This window comes from Chaetodon auriga, chromosome 12, assembly GCF_051107435.1.
Source record: "Chaetodon auriga isolate fChaAug3 chromosome 12, fChaAug3.hap1, whole genome shotgun sequence".
In the NCBI taxonomy this organism is placed as follows: Eukaryota; Metazoa; Chordata; class Actinopteri; order Chaetodontiformes; family Chaetodontidae; genus Chaetodon; species Chaetodon auriga.
In genome coordinates, this window is record NC_135085.1 from 4680114 (window position 1) to 4695926 (window position 15813).

The 15813-nt window shown below is 39.9% G+C and overlaps 1 protein-coding gene across 1 annotated transcript; it reads left to right on the plus strand.

The window, feature by feature from the left end:
• The first annotated feature begins 279 nt into the window (after nt 1-279).
• LOC143329100 (myosin-7-like) lies at nt 280-13709 on the plus strand. The gene is made up of 38 exons (XM_076744816.1): nt 280-330; nt 528-740; nt 977-1120; nt 1245-1401; nt 1494-1521; nt 2074-2179; nt 2284-2376; nt 2449-2512; nt 2603-2701; nt 2781-2884; nt 3338-3476; nt 3602-3720; nt 3850-3999; nt 4140-4310; nt 4405-4714; nt 4865-4938; nt 5076-5281; nt 5374-5497; nt 5802-5938; nt 6028-6283; nt 6433-6675; nt 6790-6966; nt 7066-7211; nt 7332-7422; nt 7505-7894; nt 8004-8130; nt 8351-8469; nt 8557-8753; nt 8986-9169; nt 9574-9739; nt 9839-9963; nt 10048-10356; nt 10453-10656; nt 10789-11085; nt 11423-11527; nt 11740-11835; nt 12219-12353; nt 13620-13709. Exons 2-38 carry the CDS (start codon nt 540-542, stop codon nt 13638-13640), a joined length of 5814 nt encoding a protein of 1937 aa, XP_076600931.1. The 5' UTR covers nt 280-330; nt 528-539; the 3' UTR covers nt 13641-13709.
• The last annotated feature ends 2104 nt before the right edge of the window (nt 13710-15813 follow it).

Genomic DNA, 15813 nt, shown 5'->3' on the forward strand with positions numbered 1-15813 from the left:
GATTTCTATATTGCTCTGTGCCACTCATTAACCCCCTCCCTTCAAGTACCCGCAACCAACTCAGACACAATAACATTCCAGGACCCTGAAACGCTCCTCCATATTTGGCTGAGAGGCTTTGTTTATAAAGAGACCTCATGGTGAAACCCCCAATAGGTCACCATTCTATCTCAAGGTAAGGTACAGGGACACTGGCTTACAAATCAACGACTACAATTCAGTACCAAAGCATTACCTGTGCTGGTGTGGACTGCAGACTCATCACATCAGCACCATTCTTTCTTTCCTCAGGACCATTACACCTCAGTCTCCTCAGCAGGGATTGGTAAGGTAAGAGCATCTGAAAAATGCAAATGTGTTTGATTTAAAAACATTTTTTTGACATGGAGAAAGAAAGAAAATATAGCACCAATATGACAAACTAGCACAAAAAATCGCTCTATATTGACATATGTGCTCTTTTATCCGTTGCCTTTAGATAAATATGTAACATAGTTGCATTTCAGCTGGGATTTTTTTGCCTGTAGACTCAGTGAATAATGGGTGACGCTGCCATGAAAGAGTTTGGGGCAGCAGCTCCGTACCTGAGGAAGTCAGATAGGGAGCGTCTGGAGGCCCAGACCCGTCCTTTCGACATGAAGAAGGAGTGCTTCGTTCCTGACCCTGAGGAGGAGTATGTGAAGGCTTCCATCACCAGCCGCGAGGGGGACAAAGTCACTGCTCAGTCTGAGAAAGGAAAGGTCAGTGAGCAGGCAGGCACAGCTGCCCTGGATGCAACAGGTTTCCTAACCAAGACACATATACAAGAGATGATTCAGGTCCATTTGTTGTTTAGTCATTCATAGCAGAGACACAACAGAAGTCAGAGACTCTGATGTACAGAGACATGATGATCCTGTGCCCCACCCTCTCCAGTATCCACACAAAAAGCACTTTGAAATGAGCTGTAATTAATGCTGACTTTCTCCATTTCCAGACTGTCACAGTGAAGGAGTGTGATGTACACCCTCAGAACCCACCAAAGTTTGATAAAATTGAAGACATGGCGATGTTCACCTTCCTCCATGAGCCCGCTGTGCTGTTTAACCTCAAAGAGCGTTACGCAGCCTGGATGATCTATGTGAGTTGAAAGCTTTGAAAAACATTATGAGGCAAAGACTGCACTCCTAACCTACAATTCCATACTTTATTCTCATATCAGTAGCTGAAATCATGTTATCTTAGTTTGTTTCCTCTTCTCATAGACGTACTCGGGGCTGTTCTGTGTGACTGTCAACCCCTACAAGTGGCTGCCAGTCTACAACCAAGAAGTGGTTGTTGCCTATAGAGGAAAGAAGAGGACTGAAGCTCCTCCTCATATCTTCTCCATCTCTGACAATGCCTACCAGTACATGCTAACTGGTAATTTACCTTTGGTTATCATGTGATCACAAAAAGGTAAAGAGGAAATTCACTCAGGAGTCCTGGAATACTTACTTTCTTCTCTTTTCCAGACAGAGAAAATCAGTCAATTCTCATCACGTAAGTTGCGTTTATTTGACTTTGCTATACTGCAACTCAAAATTATATCATGCTGTGAGAATTTTAGTAAGTGGTGTTCAGCAGCCTTCCACAAAATATTACCTGATTTGTGAGCTTTTGCTGATGTGCTCCAGTGAATATCAGTCATATACGTTATTATTTTAAGTGGAATGTTAGCAATGAACATCATATTGGACTAGAACCCATGAATATGAACATTAACATTAAATCATGGATTTAATGGCAGGAAACTAAAAAACTCAACAACACTTTAATGGGAAATGATTCAGTCACAAGCCACTGATGCTTTGAACACTGTAATAATTTGCTACCTTTTATTAGCTGCAATAGACCAATATGGAACCATGTATGTAAAAACTAGTTCTTCTTATTATATTATTATAGAAAAAGTTATTATAGCGACTATGGATAATAACAGTCATAGTGCTAGCTAAGTAGCTTACATTGATCAATCAAAAATCTGACTAGGTGACAGGTGATGTATTGCAAGTTGCTCATTTGTCACTTTATCAAGTCAATTTGTGTCTTCAGTGGAGAATCTGGTGCTGGGAAAACTGTTAACACGAAGAGAGTCATCCAATACTTTGCCAGCATTGCAGCTGGAGGCGGGAAGAAGGACGCAGGCTCTGATAAAAAGGTTATAATGCCAAAATTACAAAATAGACCCTGTAATGGAACATTGCATCCTTTTCTTGAGTGTTTATCTGTGTGAATGAATGTTACACTCCTGTGTGTTTTTAGGGTACTCTGGAGGATCAAATCATCCAGGCTAACCCAGCTTTAGAGGCCTTTGGTAATGCCAAGACCATCAGGAATGACAACTCCTCCAGATTTGTAAGTTTCTGTCTGTCATGAAATAGCACTTTGTGTCGATCTATTGTAATGTCATTTTGTCATACGTTCTAGGGCAAATTCATCCGAATTCACTTTGCCGCCAGTGGAAAGCTGGCCTCAGCTGATATCGAGACATGTAAGCAGTCTCTTCTCTGTCATTCATTCATTCTATTGTTCCGCTCATACTGATCACCTTCCCACCTACATAATGCAAATGTCTTTACAGATCTGCTGGAAAAGTCCCGTGTCACCTTCCAGCTTAAGGCTGAGAGGGATTACCACATCTTCTATCAGATTCTGTCTCAGAAGAAACCTGAGCTGCTTGGTAAATAAAAACAACTAGTAATTGTAATGTTGTTATGTCCTTAGCATACAAAAGCTGACACTTCTGATTTGCTTTTCAGAGATGTTGCTCATCACCAACAACCCCTATGACTACGCCTTCATCTCCCAAGGAGAGACGACTGTAGCCTCCATCAATGATGCTGAAGAGCTGATGGCCACTGATGTGAGTAGGGATGCACCATAATGTCAATCACACAAAAAAGTAAAGTAAAAGCTGTTAACATGTGGCATTTGTCCAATTTATAGATTTTGCTATTCTAGCTTTAGACTGTGCAGGATTCACTGAAAAATAATTCTTAATTAATTGAAAATGCCAGAAAATCTATGTCTTTTGTTCTTGCTTCTCTCAAACTATTTTCTTTCTAGCTGTTGGAATAGGGTTATGGAACTTGATGTCACTTGTAACCCAGTATCAGTGTCCCTAGCTGAGAGCGAAAATTATTTGAAGGGACTGAATTAGATATCTGATGTCAGCCATGGATTAATGGGGGTTCCTGGCTAAGAGAGCATGCAAGATCTTATCCTACAGATCTCTCTTGGATCAGATCACTCTATAGGCTGATATAATACAAAAATCCAATGACAGATCAAATATAATACCCATCTTCTTTTTCAGGATGCCTTTGATGTGCTGGGCTTCACTCAAGAGGAGAAGAATGGCATTTACAAGCTGACTGGTGCCATCATGCATCATGGCAACATGAAGTTTAAGCAGAAGCAGCGAGAGGAGCAGGCAGAGGCCGATGGCACTGAGGGTAAGAGAGGCTCTCTGAAGCCCTGAAGCACGATAAACCAGATATAAAACATATCAGGATTTAAGGCTTTTATTGAGATATAACACTTATTGAGAGATTTTACATTTCTCTATGTATTTTCTCAGATGCTGACAAAGTAGCTTATCTGATGGGCCTGAACTCTGCTGACCTCATCAAAGGTCTCTGTCACCCGAGAGTCAAAGTAGGAAATGAGTGGGTCACCAAGGGACAAAATGTCCAACAGGTAAGAATGAAATGTAAAAAATTGAATTTATTGCAAGGTGTCCCTCAAAGGACAACAGATGAGGAAAGAAACGCTGAGGGCGCAATAAGGGTTATTTACTGTAACTTTTAAAGTGTGGATTTTTTTTAGGTTTACTATGCTATTGGTGCACTGTCTAAGTCAGTGTATGAGAAGATGTTTCTGTGGATGGTGGTGAGGATCAACCAATCCCTGGACACAAAGCAACCCCGCCAGTACTTCATTGGTGTGCTGGATATCGCTGGATTTGAGATCTTTGATGTGAGTGCCTTCCATTTATGTTTATATAATCTATACTCTACTGCCAAATACATTTGTTCAACTATATCTTTTTCATTTTGATGCAGGTAACAAACATATGAGTATGTAAATAACTTTACTTTTGTCACTTTACATTATAGTTCAACACCTTTGAGCAGCTGTGCATCAACTTCACAAATGAAAAACTGCAACAGTTTTTCAACCACCACATGTTTGTGCTGGAGCAGGAAGAGTACAAGAAAGAGGGCATTGAATGGACTTTCATTGATTTTGGCATGGACTTGCAGGCCTGTATTGACCTGATTGAAAAGGTGAGAGACTATTTATACATGCTCATCGACATTTAAAGATTGAATGAAAATACTGTGATATTTTTTTCAAACCACTCATATTTTGTCCCCTCAGCCCATGGGTATCATGTCCATCCTTGAAGAGGAGTGCATGTTTCCCAAAGCCTCTGATGCCACCTTTAAAGCTAAGCTCTATGACAACCATCTGGGGAAATCAAACAACTTCCAGAAGCCCAGAATTGTCAAAGGAAAACCAGAGGCCCATTTTGCCCTGATGCACTATGCTGGAACTGTTGATTATAATATCAACAACTGGCTGGTGAAGAACAAGGATCCTCTGAATGAGACTGTTGTAGGACTGTACCAGAAGTCGAATCTCAAGCTGTTATCTTTCCTCTTTATGAATTATGCTGGAGCAGACTCAGGTAAGGATAAACTGAATGGACTTCATTAATCTCTGCTAGAAAAGTCAATATATGAATAAATTATCATTGTGAGAACAGCAAGACTGAATCATCTTTTCCTGTGTCTGTTAATGGAATCTAACGAGTCATACATTGGTTTATTAGCTGAAGGAGGAAAGGGTGGCAAAGGAGGAGGAAGCAAGAAGAAGGGATCATCCTTCCAAACTGTCTCTGCCTTACACAGGGTTAGTAAAAACACATAAATATGTGTGAATGACTACTTCATATGGAAACCTGAGACTGTGACTGGGACTTAATTTTACATTGAAATGTGCCACAGTAATCATCTGGGTGTTAAACAGGGTTTGAATTACCTCCACAGGAGAACCTGAACAAGCTGATGACCAACTTGAGGTCTACTCACCCTCACTTTGTACGCTGCATCATCCCCAATGAGACCAAGACTCCTGGGGCCATGGAGAATCCTCTGGTGATGCACCAGCTGCGCTGTAACGGTGTGCTGGAAGGCATCAGGATCTGCAGAAAGGGCTTCCCCAACAGGATCCTCTACGGAGATTTCAAACAGAGGTATTATCTCATATATCAAATGTTGAAATACTTCATAATTACAAAAGAAAAGTAAATATCATTCTCCAGGCTATCATTGATTTCTTTTCCAGATATCGCATCCTGAATCCAGCTGCTATCCCTGATGGTCAGTTCATTGATAGCAGGAAGGGAGCTGAGAAACTTCTTGGATCTCTGGATATTGATCATAATCAGTACAAGTTTGGACACACAAAGGTAGTTATACCTTGTATAGATTGGAAATTCGTAATGAATGTGCTTTGAAATTGCAAATTACAGTAAAGTGGTAAAGCAGAAGCACAAGTAGAGAAGAGTCAGTAAAACTGACATAAATAATGGCAATTATACAGCAATATTCATCTTAGGTTCACTGAGGCTTTTCATTTCCAAAGAGGAGCAATGTATTACTTATCCTGTCAAAAGTTAACAGTCATGCTTTAAAGCTACAATGTCCTAGAGTGCAAACATGTATATGTAACAGACCTGGTGGACAGTAACATGCTGTGACTTGCTCCTAAAGGTGTTCTTCAAGGCTGGTCTTCTTGGGCAGCTGGAAGAGATGAGGGATGACCGTTTGTCACTCATCATCACTGGAATCCAGGCTAGATCAAGAGGTCTGCTAGCAAGGGTGGAATTCCAGAAGATTGTTGAAAGGAGGTAAGCGGAATCTGGAATTTTTTATGGTTTTTCATAATAATGTTGGTTTGTCTTAAGCTGTAGTAAGAACTTTGGTTGATCTCGGACAGAGATGCACTATTGGTGATCCAGTGGAACATCCGTGCTTTCATGGGGGTCAAGAATTGGCCCTGGATGAAGCTGTTCTTCAAGATCAAACCTCTGTTGAGATCTGCTGAGGCAGAAAAAGAGATGGCCAACATGAAGGAAGAATTCCTGAAGCTGAAAGAGGCTTACGCAAAATCTGAAGCTCGTAGAAAGGAACTAGAGGAGAAAATGGTTTCTCTTCTCCAAGAGAAGAATGACCTGCAGCTTCAAGTCCAAGCTGTAAGACTAATGACAACATTCTTAGTATCTTAATGTCCAAATGTAACCATACTGTATATACCTTATGAATATGAATAAATAATATATACATTAATCATGTATATTGCAACTTATTATATGATATCAAATGAATGTCCATTTCAATTTAGGAGCAAGATAATCTTGCAGATGCTGAAGAAAGATGTGAGGGGCTGATCAAACACAAAATTCAGATGGAAGCAAAAGCTAAAGAGCTTTCTGAGAGACTGGAGGACGAGGAGGAGATGAATGCTGAGCTAACTGCTAAGAAGAGGAAGCTGGAGGATGAGTGTTCTGAGCTGAAGAAAGACATTGATGACTTAGAGTTAACTCTGGCTAAAGTGGAGAAAGAAAAGCATGCCACTGAGAACAAGGTATGACTATGACTCAGTTATTTATATTTCTGTTAATATTGAGTGCATGAATGAATAGCATGTTTCTACCCTGTAAACTTAGAGGATTTTCAATACTTTTTACTCATTTCACAGGTGAAGAACCTGGTCGAGGAGATGGCTGCTCTGGATGAAATCATTGCCAAGCTGACCAAGGAAAAGAAAGCCCTACAGGAAGCTCATCAGCAAACGCTGGATGATCTGCAGAGTGAAGAAGACAAAGTCAACACTCTGACCAAGGCCAAGGCTAAGCTGGAGCAGCAAGTGGATGATGTAAGAATTCAATCACTGTAGTGTCATGTCTTTGGTAAGATCATATGCTCCTTGCATTCTGGGGAAAATAATTTGACTTTCTGTAATGAAACTGTCCAGCTTGAAGGCTCACTGGAACAAGAGAAGAAGATTCGGATGGATCTTGAGAGAGCTAAGAGGAAGCTGGAGGGAGACTTGAAATTAACCCAGGAGAGCCTAATGGACCTGGAGAATGACAAGCAACAACTTGAAGAGCATCTCAAAAAGTAAACACATTACTCTACTGTATGTACACAATGTCTGTATGTCATGCACGATAGAATAGCTGTACAGATACAAGCAGAACGGATGACAGGTTCTCATTGTAACTATTATTTTCACCACAGGAAAGACTTTGAACTCAGTCAGCTCAACAGTAAAATAGAAGATGAGCAGGCCATAACCATTCAGCTTCAAAAGAAAATGAAAGAACTTCAGGTAACGGCCAATTATGTGTAATGGTTTAAAGCTGGTAAAACACTCAGTAATAAGTAGCAATTAAATTATTCTGCCTTTACAGGCCCGCATTGAGGAGCTGGAGGAAGAGCTTGAGGCAGAGCGAGCTGCCCGAGCCAAGGTGGAGAAGCAGAGAGCAGACTTGTCCAGAGAGCTGGAGGAGATCAGTGAGAGGCTGGAGGAGGCTGGTGGAGCAACGGCGGCCCAGATTGAGATGAACAAGAAGAGGGAGGCTGAATTCCTGAAACTCCGCAGAGACCTTGAAGAGGCCACTCTGCAGCATGAAGCCACCACTGCCACACTCAGGAAGAAACAAGCTGACAGTGTAGCTGACCTGGGAGAGCAGATTGACAACCTGCAGAGAGTCAAGCAGAAACTGGAGAAGGAGAAGAGTGAGCTCAGACTGGAGCTGGATGATGTGGTTTCCAATATGGAACATATTGTGAAGACAAAGGTTGGCTAAACTGGCGAACTATTTCTTTGCTAATGTTGACATTATGCAGATATGTCAAGATTTGGGGTATAATGGGTATGTTTAATTTTTTTTTTTACTTCACATCTAGACAAATCTTGAGAAGACATGCAGGACTGTGGAAGATCAGATGAACGAATACAAGACCAAATTTGAAGAGGCTCAACGCTGCATCAATGACTTCAATATGCAAAAAGCAAAACTTCAAACAGAAAATGGTATCTTGTTATATTTGCTTTAATACAAACTAATCTATTAGATGTATTTGATCGCTGACAATTTCCATATATAAATGTTTAAATCCTTCAAATCATGGAATTGAAGTAGTTATTTTGAGAATACGGACAAAGTTTCACTAAAAAAGTTGAAAAAACTTCCTGATGATATAAGGTTTGTTGGGACACAGACAGTAAAATACTGAATTTGTCAAAACGCTAGGTGAGCTCTCAAGGCAGCTAGAGGAGAAGGATTCTCTTGTGTCTCAACTGACAAGAGGGAAAATGTCCTACACTCAACAGATTGAGGACTTAAAGCGACAACTGGAAGAGGAGACCAAGGTGAAATGAAGTTTCAGTGCACAGTGACAGCATTGGATTGTCATTTCGTACAGTGCTACTTATTCATATATATATTGTTTTTGACAGGCAAAGAGTGCCCTGGCCCATGCAGTGCAGTCTTCCCGCCATGACTGTGACCTGCTCAGGGAGCAGTATGAGGAGGAGCAGGAGGCGAAGGCTGAACTGCAACGTGGCATGTCCAAGGCCAACTCTGAGGTGGCTCAGTGGAGAACTAAGTACGAAACTGATGCCATCCAGAGAACTGAGGAACTGGAGGAGGCAAAGTAAGACAGTTTGAGATCCAAATTCATTAATTTGATGTGTAATTGCTAAAGACACTTTGTCTAGCAGATCAGCTTTTTGTTTGTGTTTATGTTCCTACTAAAATGTAAGACGAACAAAAAGTTTGTCTGTTAGATGATCGAGCAGCCAGTCATATTAGTCAAATTCAATATAATCTATACAACCGGCACAACTGCAGGGACATTAAACTATTTGAATGATTGATTTCTCAAGGAAAAAGTTGGCTCAGCGTCTGCAGGAGGCTGAGGAAGCTGTTGAAGCTGTGAACGCTAAATGTTCCTCTCTGGAGAAGACCAAACACAGGCTGCAGAATGAGATTGAAGATCTCATGGTGGATGTGGAGAGGTCTAATGCTGCTGCTGCTGCTCTGGACAAGAAGCAAAGAAACTTTGACAAGGTGAAGTACTATGAAGTATTCAAGCACCAAAAGCATCATCAAGAACCAAAAGTATCAATTGGTGGTGTAACCTTTGAACCTTTGGACCAGCAAAAATACAATTTAACTTGTTGTTTCTAGTAGTGCCCAGCTTCACATTTACACACATTCAGATCTTGGGGCTGCCCAGTACAATTACAGGATACCAGAGTGCACTTAACTTTAAGTTGAAGCCGGGGTTCACAGAAACTGTTAAAATAAGCTAATACCTATGTGTGAACTTTATATGTTCTCTATCTTGAAAAGTAGGGTTTTCAAATACAGGGTGAAGCAGTTTCATAAAAGACAAACTCCCCAAGCCTGTAGTCCTTTCTCCAATCATCTGGCACATATACACTTATTGCTGGCCTTTCTAACCACTGTAGGTCCTGTCTGAGTGGAAGCAGAAGTACGAAGAGTCTCAGTGTGAGCTGGAGAGCTCCCAGAAAGAGGCCAGGGCTCTGAGCACCGAGCTCTTCAAACTGAAGAACTCTTACGAGGAGTCTCTGGATCATCTGGAGACCATGAAGAGAGAGAATAAGAACTTACAGGGTAAGATGCTCTTCCTGGCTTTGGGTCCAGGCTTCTGCAGACGTGCCTAACAAATTACATTGTAAAACTATCTTTATCAAACTGCTTGATATTCCACAGAGGAGATTTCTGATCTCACTGAGCAACTTGGTGAGGGAGGAAAGAGCATCCATGAACTGGAGAAATTACGGAAACAACTGGAACAGGAGAAGAATGAGATTCAATCTGCTCTTGAGGAAGCTGAGGTACAGACTCTATTTGATGAATGAAAATGTTCTGAGTAAAACTGTCTGCTGCTATGTGTAACTCTGTACCCTCCTGTCCACCAGGCCTCCCTGGAGCATGAAGAGGGTAAGATTCTTAGAGCCCAGTTAGAGTTCAATCAAATCAAAGCTGATATTGAACGCAAACTTGCTGAGAAAGATGAAGAGATGGAGCAATGCAAGAGGAACCTGCAGAGGACGATTGACACCCTGCAGAGCTCTCTTGAAGCTGAGTGTCGCAGCAGGAATGAGGCCCTGCGCCTGAAGAAGAAGATGGAGGGAGACCTCAATGAGATGGAGATCCAGCTTAGCCAGGCCAACAGGCAGGCAGCTGAGGCCCAGAAACAACTTAAATCTGTTCATGCACATTTGAAGGTATACTAGAAAAGGAAAGGCTCACTTTCTTACAATGTTTTAAATTCAAACTGATTCTAAACATGTTAATGTCATGTTCAATGTCATTCAATTAAGGATTGCCAAATTCAGCTCGATGAGTCTGTTCGGGCCAATGATGATCTTAAAGAGAACATTGCCATTGTTGAGAGACGTAACAACCTGCTTCAGGCTGAACTGGAGGAGCTCAGAGCTGCTCTGGAGCAAACTGAGAGAGGTCGCAAACTTGCTGAGCAAGAGCTGCTGGATGTTAGTGAGAGGGTGCAGCTGCTGCACTCACAGGTGAGACCTAATGATTTATCGCAACCACCACAGACAACTGACTGGTTTTCTTGGACATTATAAAGCATGAATATTTGTAAGTGCACTAACATTTTCTCACATTCTCAAATCTCACATCTCAAAAATCTCTAGAACACTGGCCTGATAAACCAGAAGAAGAAACTTGAGGCTGACGCATCCCAGCTTCAGACTGAAGTGGAGGAAGCAGTGCAGGAGTGCAGAAATGCAGAGGAAAAGGCCAAGAAGGCCATTACTGATGCCGCCATGATGGCAGAGGAGCTGAAGAAAGAGCAGGACACCAGCGCTCACCTGGAGCGTATGAAGAAGAACATGGAGCAAACCATCAAAGATCTGCAGCACCGTCTGGATGAAGCTGAACAGATCGCCATGAAGGGAGGCAAGAAGCAGGTGCAGAAGCTCGAGGCCAGGGTAAGAGAAATTTGCCTATATACAACTATCACACATACATTGATGAGACCAAAATTACTTTTACATTTTTAAAGCTGCTGTATCACATTTTAAACTTCAAAACAAGGCAACACATTACTGCTTTAGATTTTGTTTAGGATAATACCAACCACCTTGCACATCCAGCAGACATCATCATCCCATTATTGTTGTCCTGAGGTGTCTGAAAAAGCTAAAAAGTTCCATAGAGCTGCAGAATTGGTTGATAATTCTCTTGGAGTTTGTTACCCTTTGCATTGTACTTAAATTGAAATAGTTCCCTGTGAATTTTCAACAAATGATTTTCTCATGATTTCAGGTGAGGGAGCTGGAAAATGAGGTGGAGTTGGAGCAGAAGAAGAGCAGTGAAGCAGTGAAAGGAATCCGTAAATATGAGAGACGCATCAAGGAGCTCACGTACCAGGTTATTTATTTATTTTATCCATTACTTTAAATAGATTATCGCAATAATTATACATAGCAACAATCGTCTGTATTTTCATCAATACAATGTATACTATCAATAGGCCATGCTGTCTATATAAAATTAAGATGCTAATTGAAGAGAATACTATTTCATCATTATCATCATTATTAAACGTGCAAGTCTCTTTCGTATTTCCCTGATTTATTCAGACTGAGGAAGACCGCAAGAATACTGTGCGTCTGCAGGATCTGGTTGACAAACTGCAGCTGAAGGTCAAAGCCTACAAGAGAGCTGCTGAGGAGGCTGTAAGTGTGGGCTGGAAAGATGTCTCTCATTTGTGCTGTTTGCTCAGGATTCATTTAAATTTACTTCCCTTTGCAAAATGTCAGCTGGGACTTTTTAAGTTGTCATACTTCAAAGTTACAGATCATGGTGCATGTTTAGATTATACAGTTTATTACATTTTGTAAATGCTAAATTACTACTAAACACTAGCTGTTTTGAATTTTAGCCAGGAAAAATCAACCTATATCTCAACCGATTTTTAACTTGTTTTAGACCTAGCTGGTAAACTCCAGACCAATGTTATATTTTCAAAGGTGCATAGTGAGACTGTACCTCTTCCAGGTTCATTATTGCTTGTAGTAATTCAGTATTGATAATAGGACATTTTTGTTGAATCCTGTAGGAAGAGCAGGCCAACACTCATCTGAGCAAGTTCCGTAAACTGCAGCATGAGCTGGATGAGGCTGAAGAGCGAGCGGACATCGCTGAGTCTCAGGTCAACAAGCTGCGTGTCAAGAGCCGTGATGTGGGCTCAAAGGTAAGAAGCTACTGTACATTTAAACGCAACACGTCATGTCCTGTCCTACTGCCAATATTGCACACTTTTCTTTAATCATCATCATCATCATCATCATCATCATTCTTGTTGTCATTTCAGTGTAATTCATTTCAAACTGTGTTCACTTGCAGAGGAATCAGTAATTATAAATCTGTGGATAATTATTAATGGGATTAAATAAACCAGACCAGGCTTTGTATAGATCAATTTTATTTTGAATTTTCTTTTATTATGAATTTGTTAGGTTGTATTAGTGCAACTGAATAGGTTAATGCAATTTTTGTCACACGGAAGGCATCTTAACAATTTAAATGGTAACTACAAAAGGGTGTAAACTGATACATACTAAATATATATGTTTTTATTTTCCGGGCATTTCAAGCCTTTATTAGTGAGTTGACAGCAAAGATATGACAGAAAATGAGGGAAGACAGAGATAGCATCTTAACCTTTATATCACCAGGCTGCCCCTAAATTAATAATTTTACAATAACATCACTGTTTTTTTTGTTTTTTTTTGGGGGGGGGGGGGGGGGGATTCAAAGACAATAAACATTATCAACCAATCAAATAATGTAAACTAAATAACATAAATATATAGTTCCAAATAATGATGCAAAGCAATGGCTTGATTAATGTTCTTAGATGATCGTCTTAGAGCACAGTATGTGTTAATGTATGGTCTTAGCCCTGATGCAGTGAGTGGAACATGCTGATGTTGTGGCTGTATTGGTATACTTAATCCACATTTTGGTTTACCTTCTGTTTTAAAAGATAAATGATTTAAGTGTCTAAAAGAAAAACCACAAACAAAAAAAAACAAAAAAAAAAGCAAAAACACAAAAGACAAACTAATTTCCACTGAACTCAGGCTTGGAATCCACCTTCAGTGTCTACAAACAAATGGCTTGACCTTTCAGCTTTTATGTGATTTTCGTTAAAACATCTTACCTTTCCTCCAAACAAATTCAGTGTTATGTTTAGATTCAACCAATCCTAAAAAATCAACATGAATCTTCAATTATTCCAAATGATTTGTGTTTAAAATAACATACTTCAGTAAAGAGATGCTACTGTCACAATCACTAACTTGTCACATCTTAAATTAGTGATTTGTTACAAATGAATAATGAAGTCAAAACCTAGTTCTGGTGTACTACCTTGTGTAACACTTGTTGAGTCTTGTTGGTCATCTGTCACTAATCTGTCTCTCTTTGTCTACTCTCTTATTATTCTTCATCACAGAAAGGGCTAGATGAGGAGTGAAACTCACAGATGGCCACCTAAGACCTTTGGGATCTCCTGTGCTGTAGTCCCCTTTTGTCTTCAAATTACTGTAACCCTGTAGAATAAAGCAAAGTGCATTCAAATTAATGTGTAGATTCCTCATTTATTTCCGGCAGAGGGGAGACTTGTCATGTAATGTGTAAGTCAATATGTTAAATTCACCAGATTTCACTTTGTCACCAATGAAAAATATCACAGTTTGGAAAATAATAGATGAAGACATCAGAAGGATTCACATAAGAAACACACATACAAAAACACACACACACACACACACACACACACACACACACACACGTAGTAGGTTTTCATCAATTTTGAGGACATGTACATAGACTTAGATTAATTTCCTGGAGGCTTACCCACCCTAACCATAACGATAACAACTACTCGCCTAACCCTAACCCTTACTCTAACCTTAATCCAGGTCTTCACCCTAAAATGTTCTCATTTACATTATGGGGACCTGCGTTTTGTCCCCACTAGCAAGGCAAGTCCCCAGAGTGTGACAGTGTAAACAGATCAGTAATCCATTGGGCACGCACACATACATACACTTGGCAATCTGTGGGTCACAGATGGAGAGATGTTCCTCACGTTAGGTCAGTCACTCCTGCCACCTTGTGCTGACATTCTGAACTGTTCTCTTACTCTCTATTGTTGCAAGAATGTTTCTGACAATCTGACATAGGATTTTTTTCCTGTCAAGACACCCGTGAATATTAATAGTGTCATTACTTGCAGTATATTGCAAGTATTGTTGTTCCTACCTAGACAGCTGTCTAGGTAGGAGCTTTTTTTTTTTTTTGAAAATTGTATATCAGGTAGTATATGTCCCTTCCTAAACACATCAATAAAAAAAAAAACATCTGTAAATAGCAGAAATAACAGAGAAAATAAATGCTGTTGGTGGAAATTAGCTCATGACAGTCAAAATGCTATTTCAGACTTTTCTTCAGACGTTCCTTCTCCTTGAGGAAACGGATTCCCTGACAGTTATAATGTTAGCAGTTAGATGACTTTACCTGGTCCCCACTGTGAGAACCATAGAATCCAAATGAACATTTTCAGCAAAGGTCCTTCCCATTATTCTGCAATGTTAGTATGTGCAACATGAGCAGGCCTGCAGGTGTAGTAGGAACACAAACTGAACAAAATATATTATCTTAATGAATAGTATAATCCTAAAATCCTCCTTTTTTTTTTTTTTTTTTTTTTTTACAGAATGTGAAAGAAATCTGTCAGTGATATTACCAGTATAATTGTTTTACCTGTTTCCAATGCAAATGAAGTTGTTGACACTGACACTTCTTTCTAAAAATACTTGCTTAAAACAAAGGACAAATACAAAAGTGCTTATCTCAGTTTTAAAGGTTCTAAAACTGGCAGCTCTTTAGATGCAGATGTAGTAGATATCCTAGTATGTTTTAAACATATGTAATATTCATGAATCTACTCTGACCAGATGGTAACCTGAAGCAGCAAAAACTGAAAATGTGTAAAAATTCATTTTAAGCATCTAACTACAAGCAACGGATCATATCACTCCCTGTGTGTTCTGTAATGTAACAGTTAACAGTGATGAAGTTTAGGAGAGGTTTTGAAGTGACACAATTAGAATTATTTGATGTTATAATGTTATAATAATACCAATTTCAATAATATTAGAAATTCAATCATATCAGAATGTTGACTGTTGCTTAGGCAAGTGCATGCAATCATTCTAAACTGTTTTATATAGTGAAATACAGAAATTAGTGAAAAAACAGAATTAGTAAATTAAAAATACAATATAAAGGAATAAAAAGCTGAAATTACAATGGGTATGGTATTTCTTGACAAGCTAAATTTAATCACCATTGTTCACAATAAACATACCTTCAAGATGAATCTAGTTGACAGTCTGACCGTACCTCATCCTTCAGCAGCAGCAGGAGGGACTGATGCTGCGGTTCTTGCACTGGCAGAGGGAGCCAAGTGAGGGGTGGACATCCGCTCGACACTTGTCTGGCACTGCATGCTCACCTTGATCTCACATGGCCTGTCCTTCAAGGGTTTTAGATATTTGCAGAGATATTATAAAATAACAAATACATTGCATAGTGTTGTTCTTTGTCATCCACATTCTAGCACTAACAAAACTGGGTAAGCT

Bases quoted from the DNA above. Each gene is read 5' to 3' on its own strand.
- LOC143329100 (XM_076744816.1), top strand. From the start codon at position 540: ATGGGTGACGCTGCCATGAAAGAGTTTGGGGCAGCAGCTCCGTACCTG. The intron at 6,284-6,432 runs GTAAGACTAATG...ATTTCAATTTAG, and splicing joins TGCAGCTTCAAGTCCAAGCT to GAGCAAGATAATCTTGCAGA. The intron at 8,754-8,985 runs GTAAGACAGTTT...TGATTTCTCAAG, and splicing joins GAGGAACTGGAGGAGGCAAA to GAAAAAGTTGGCTCAGCGTC.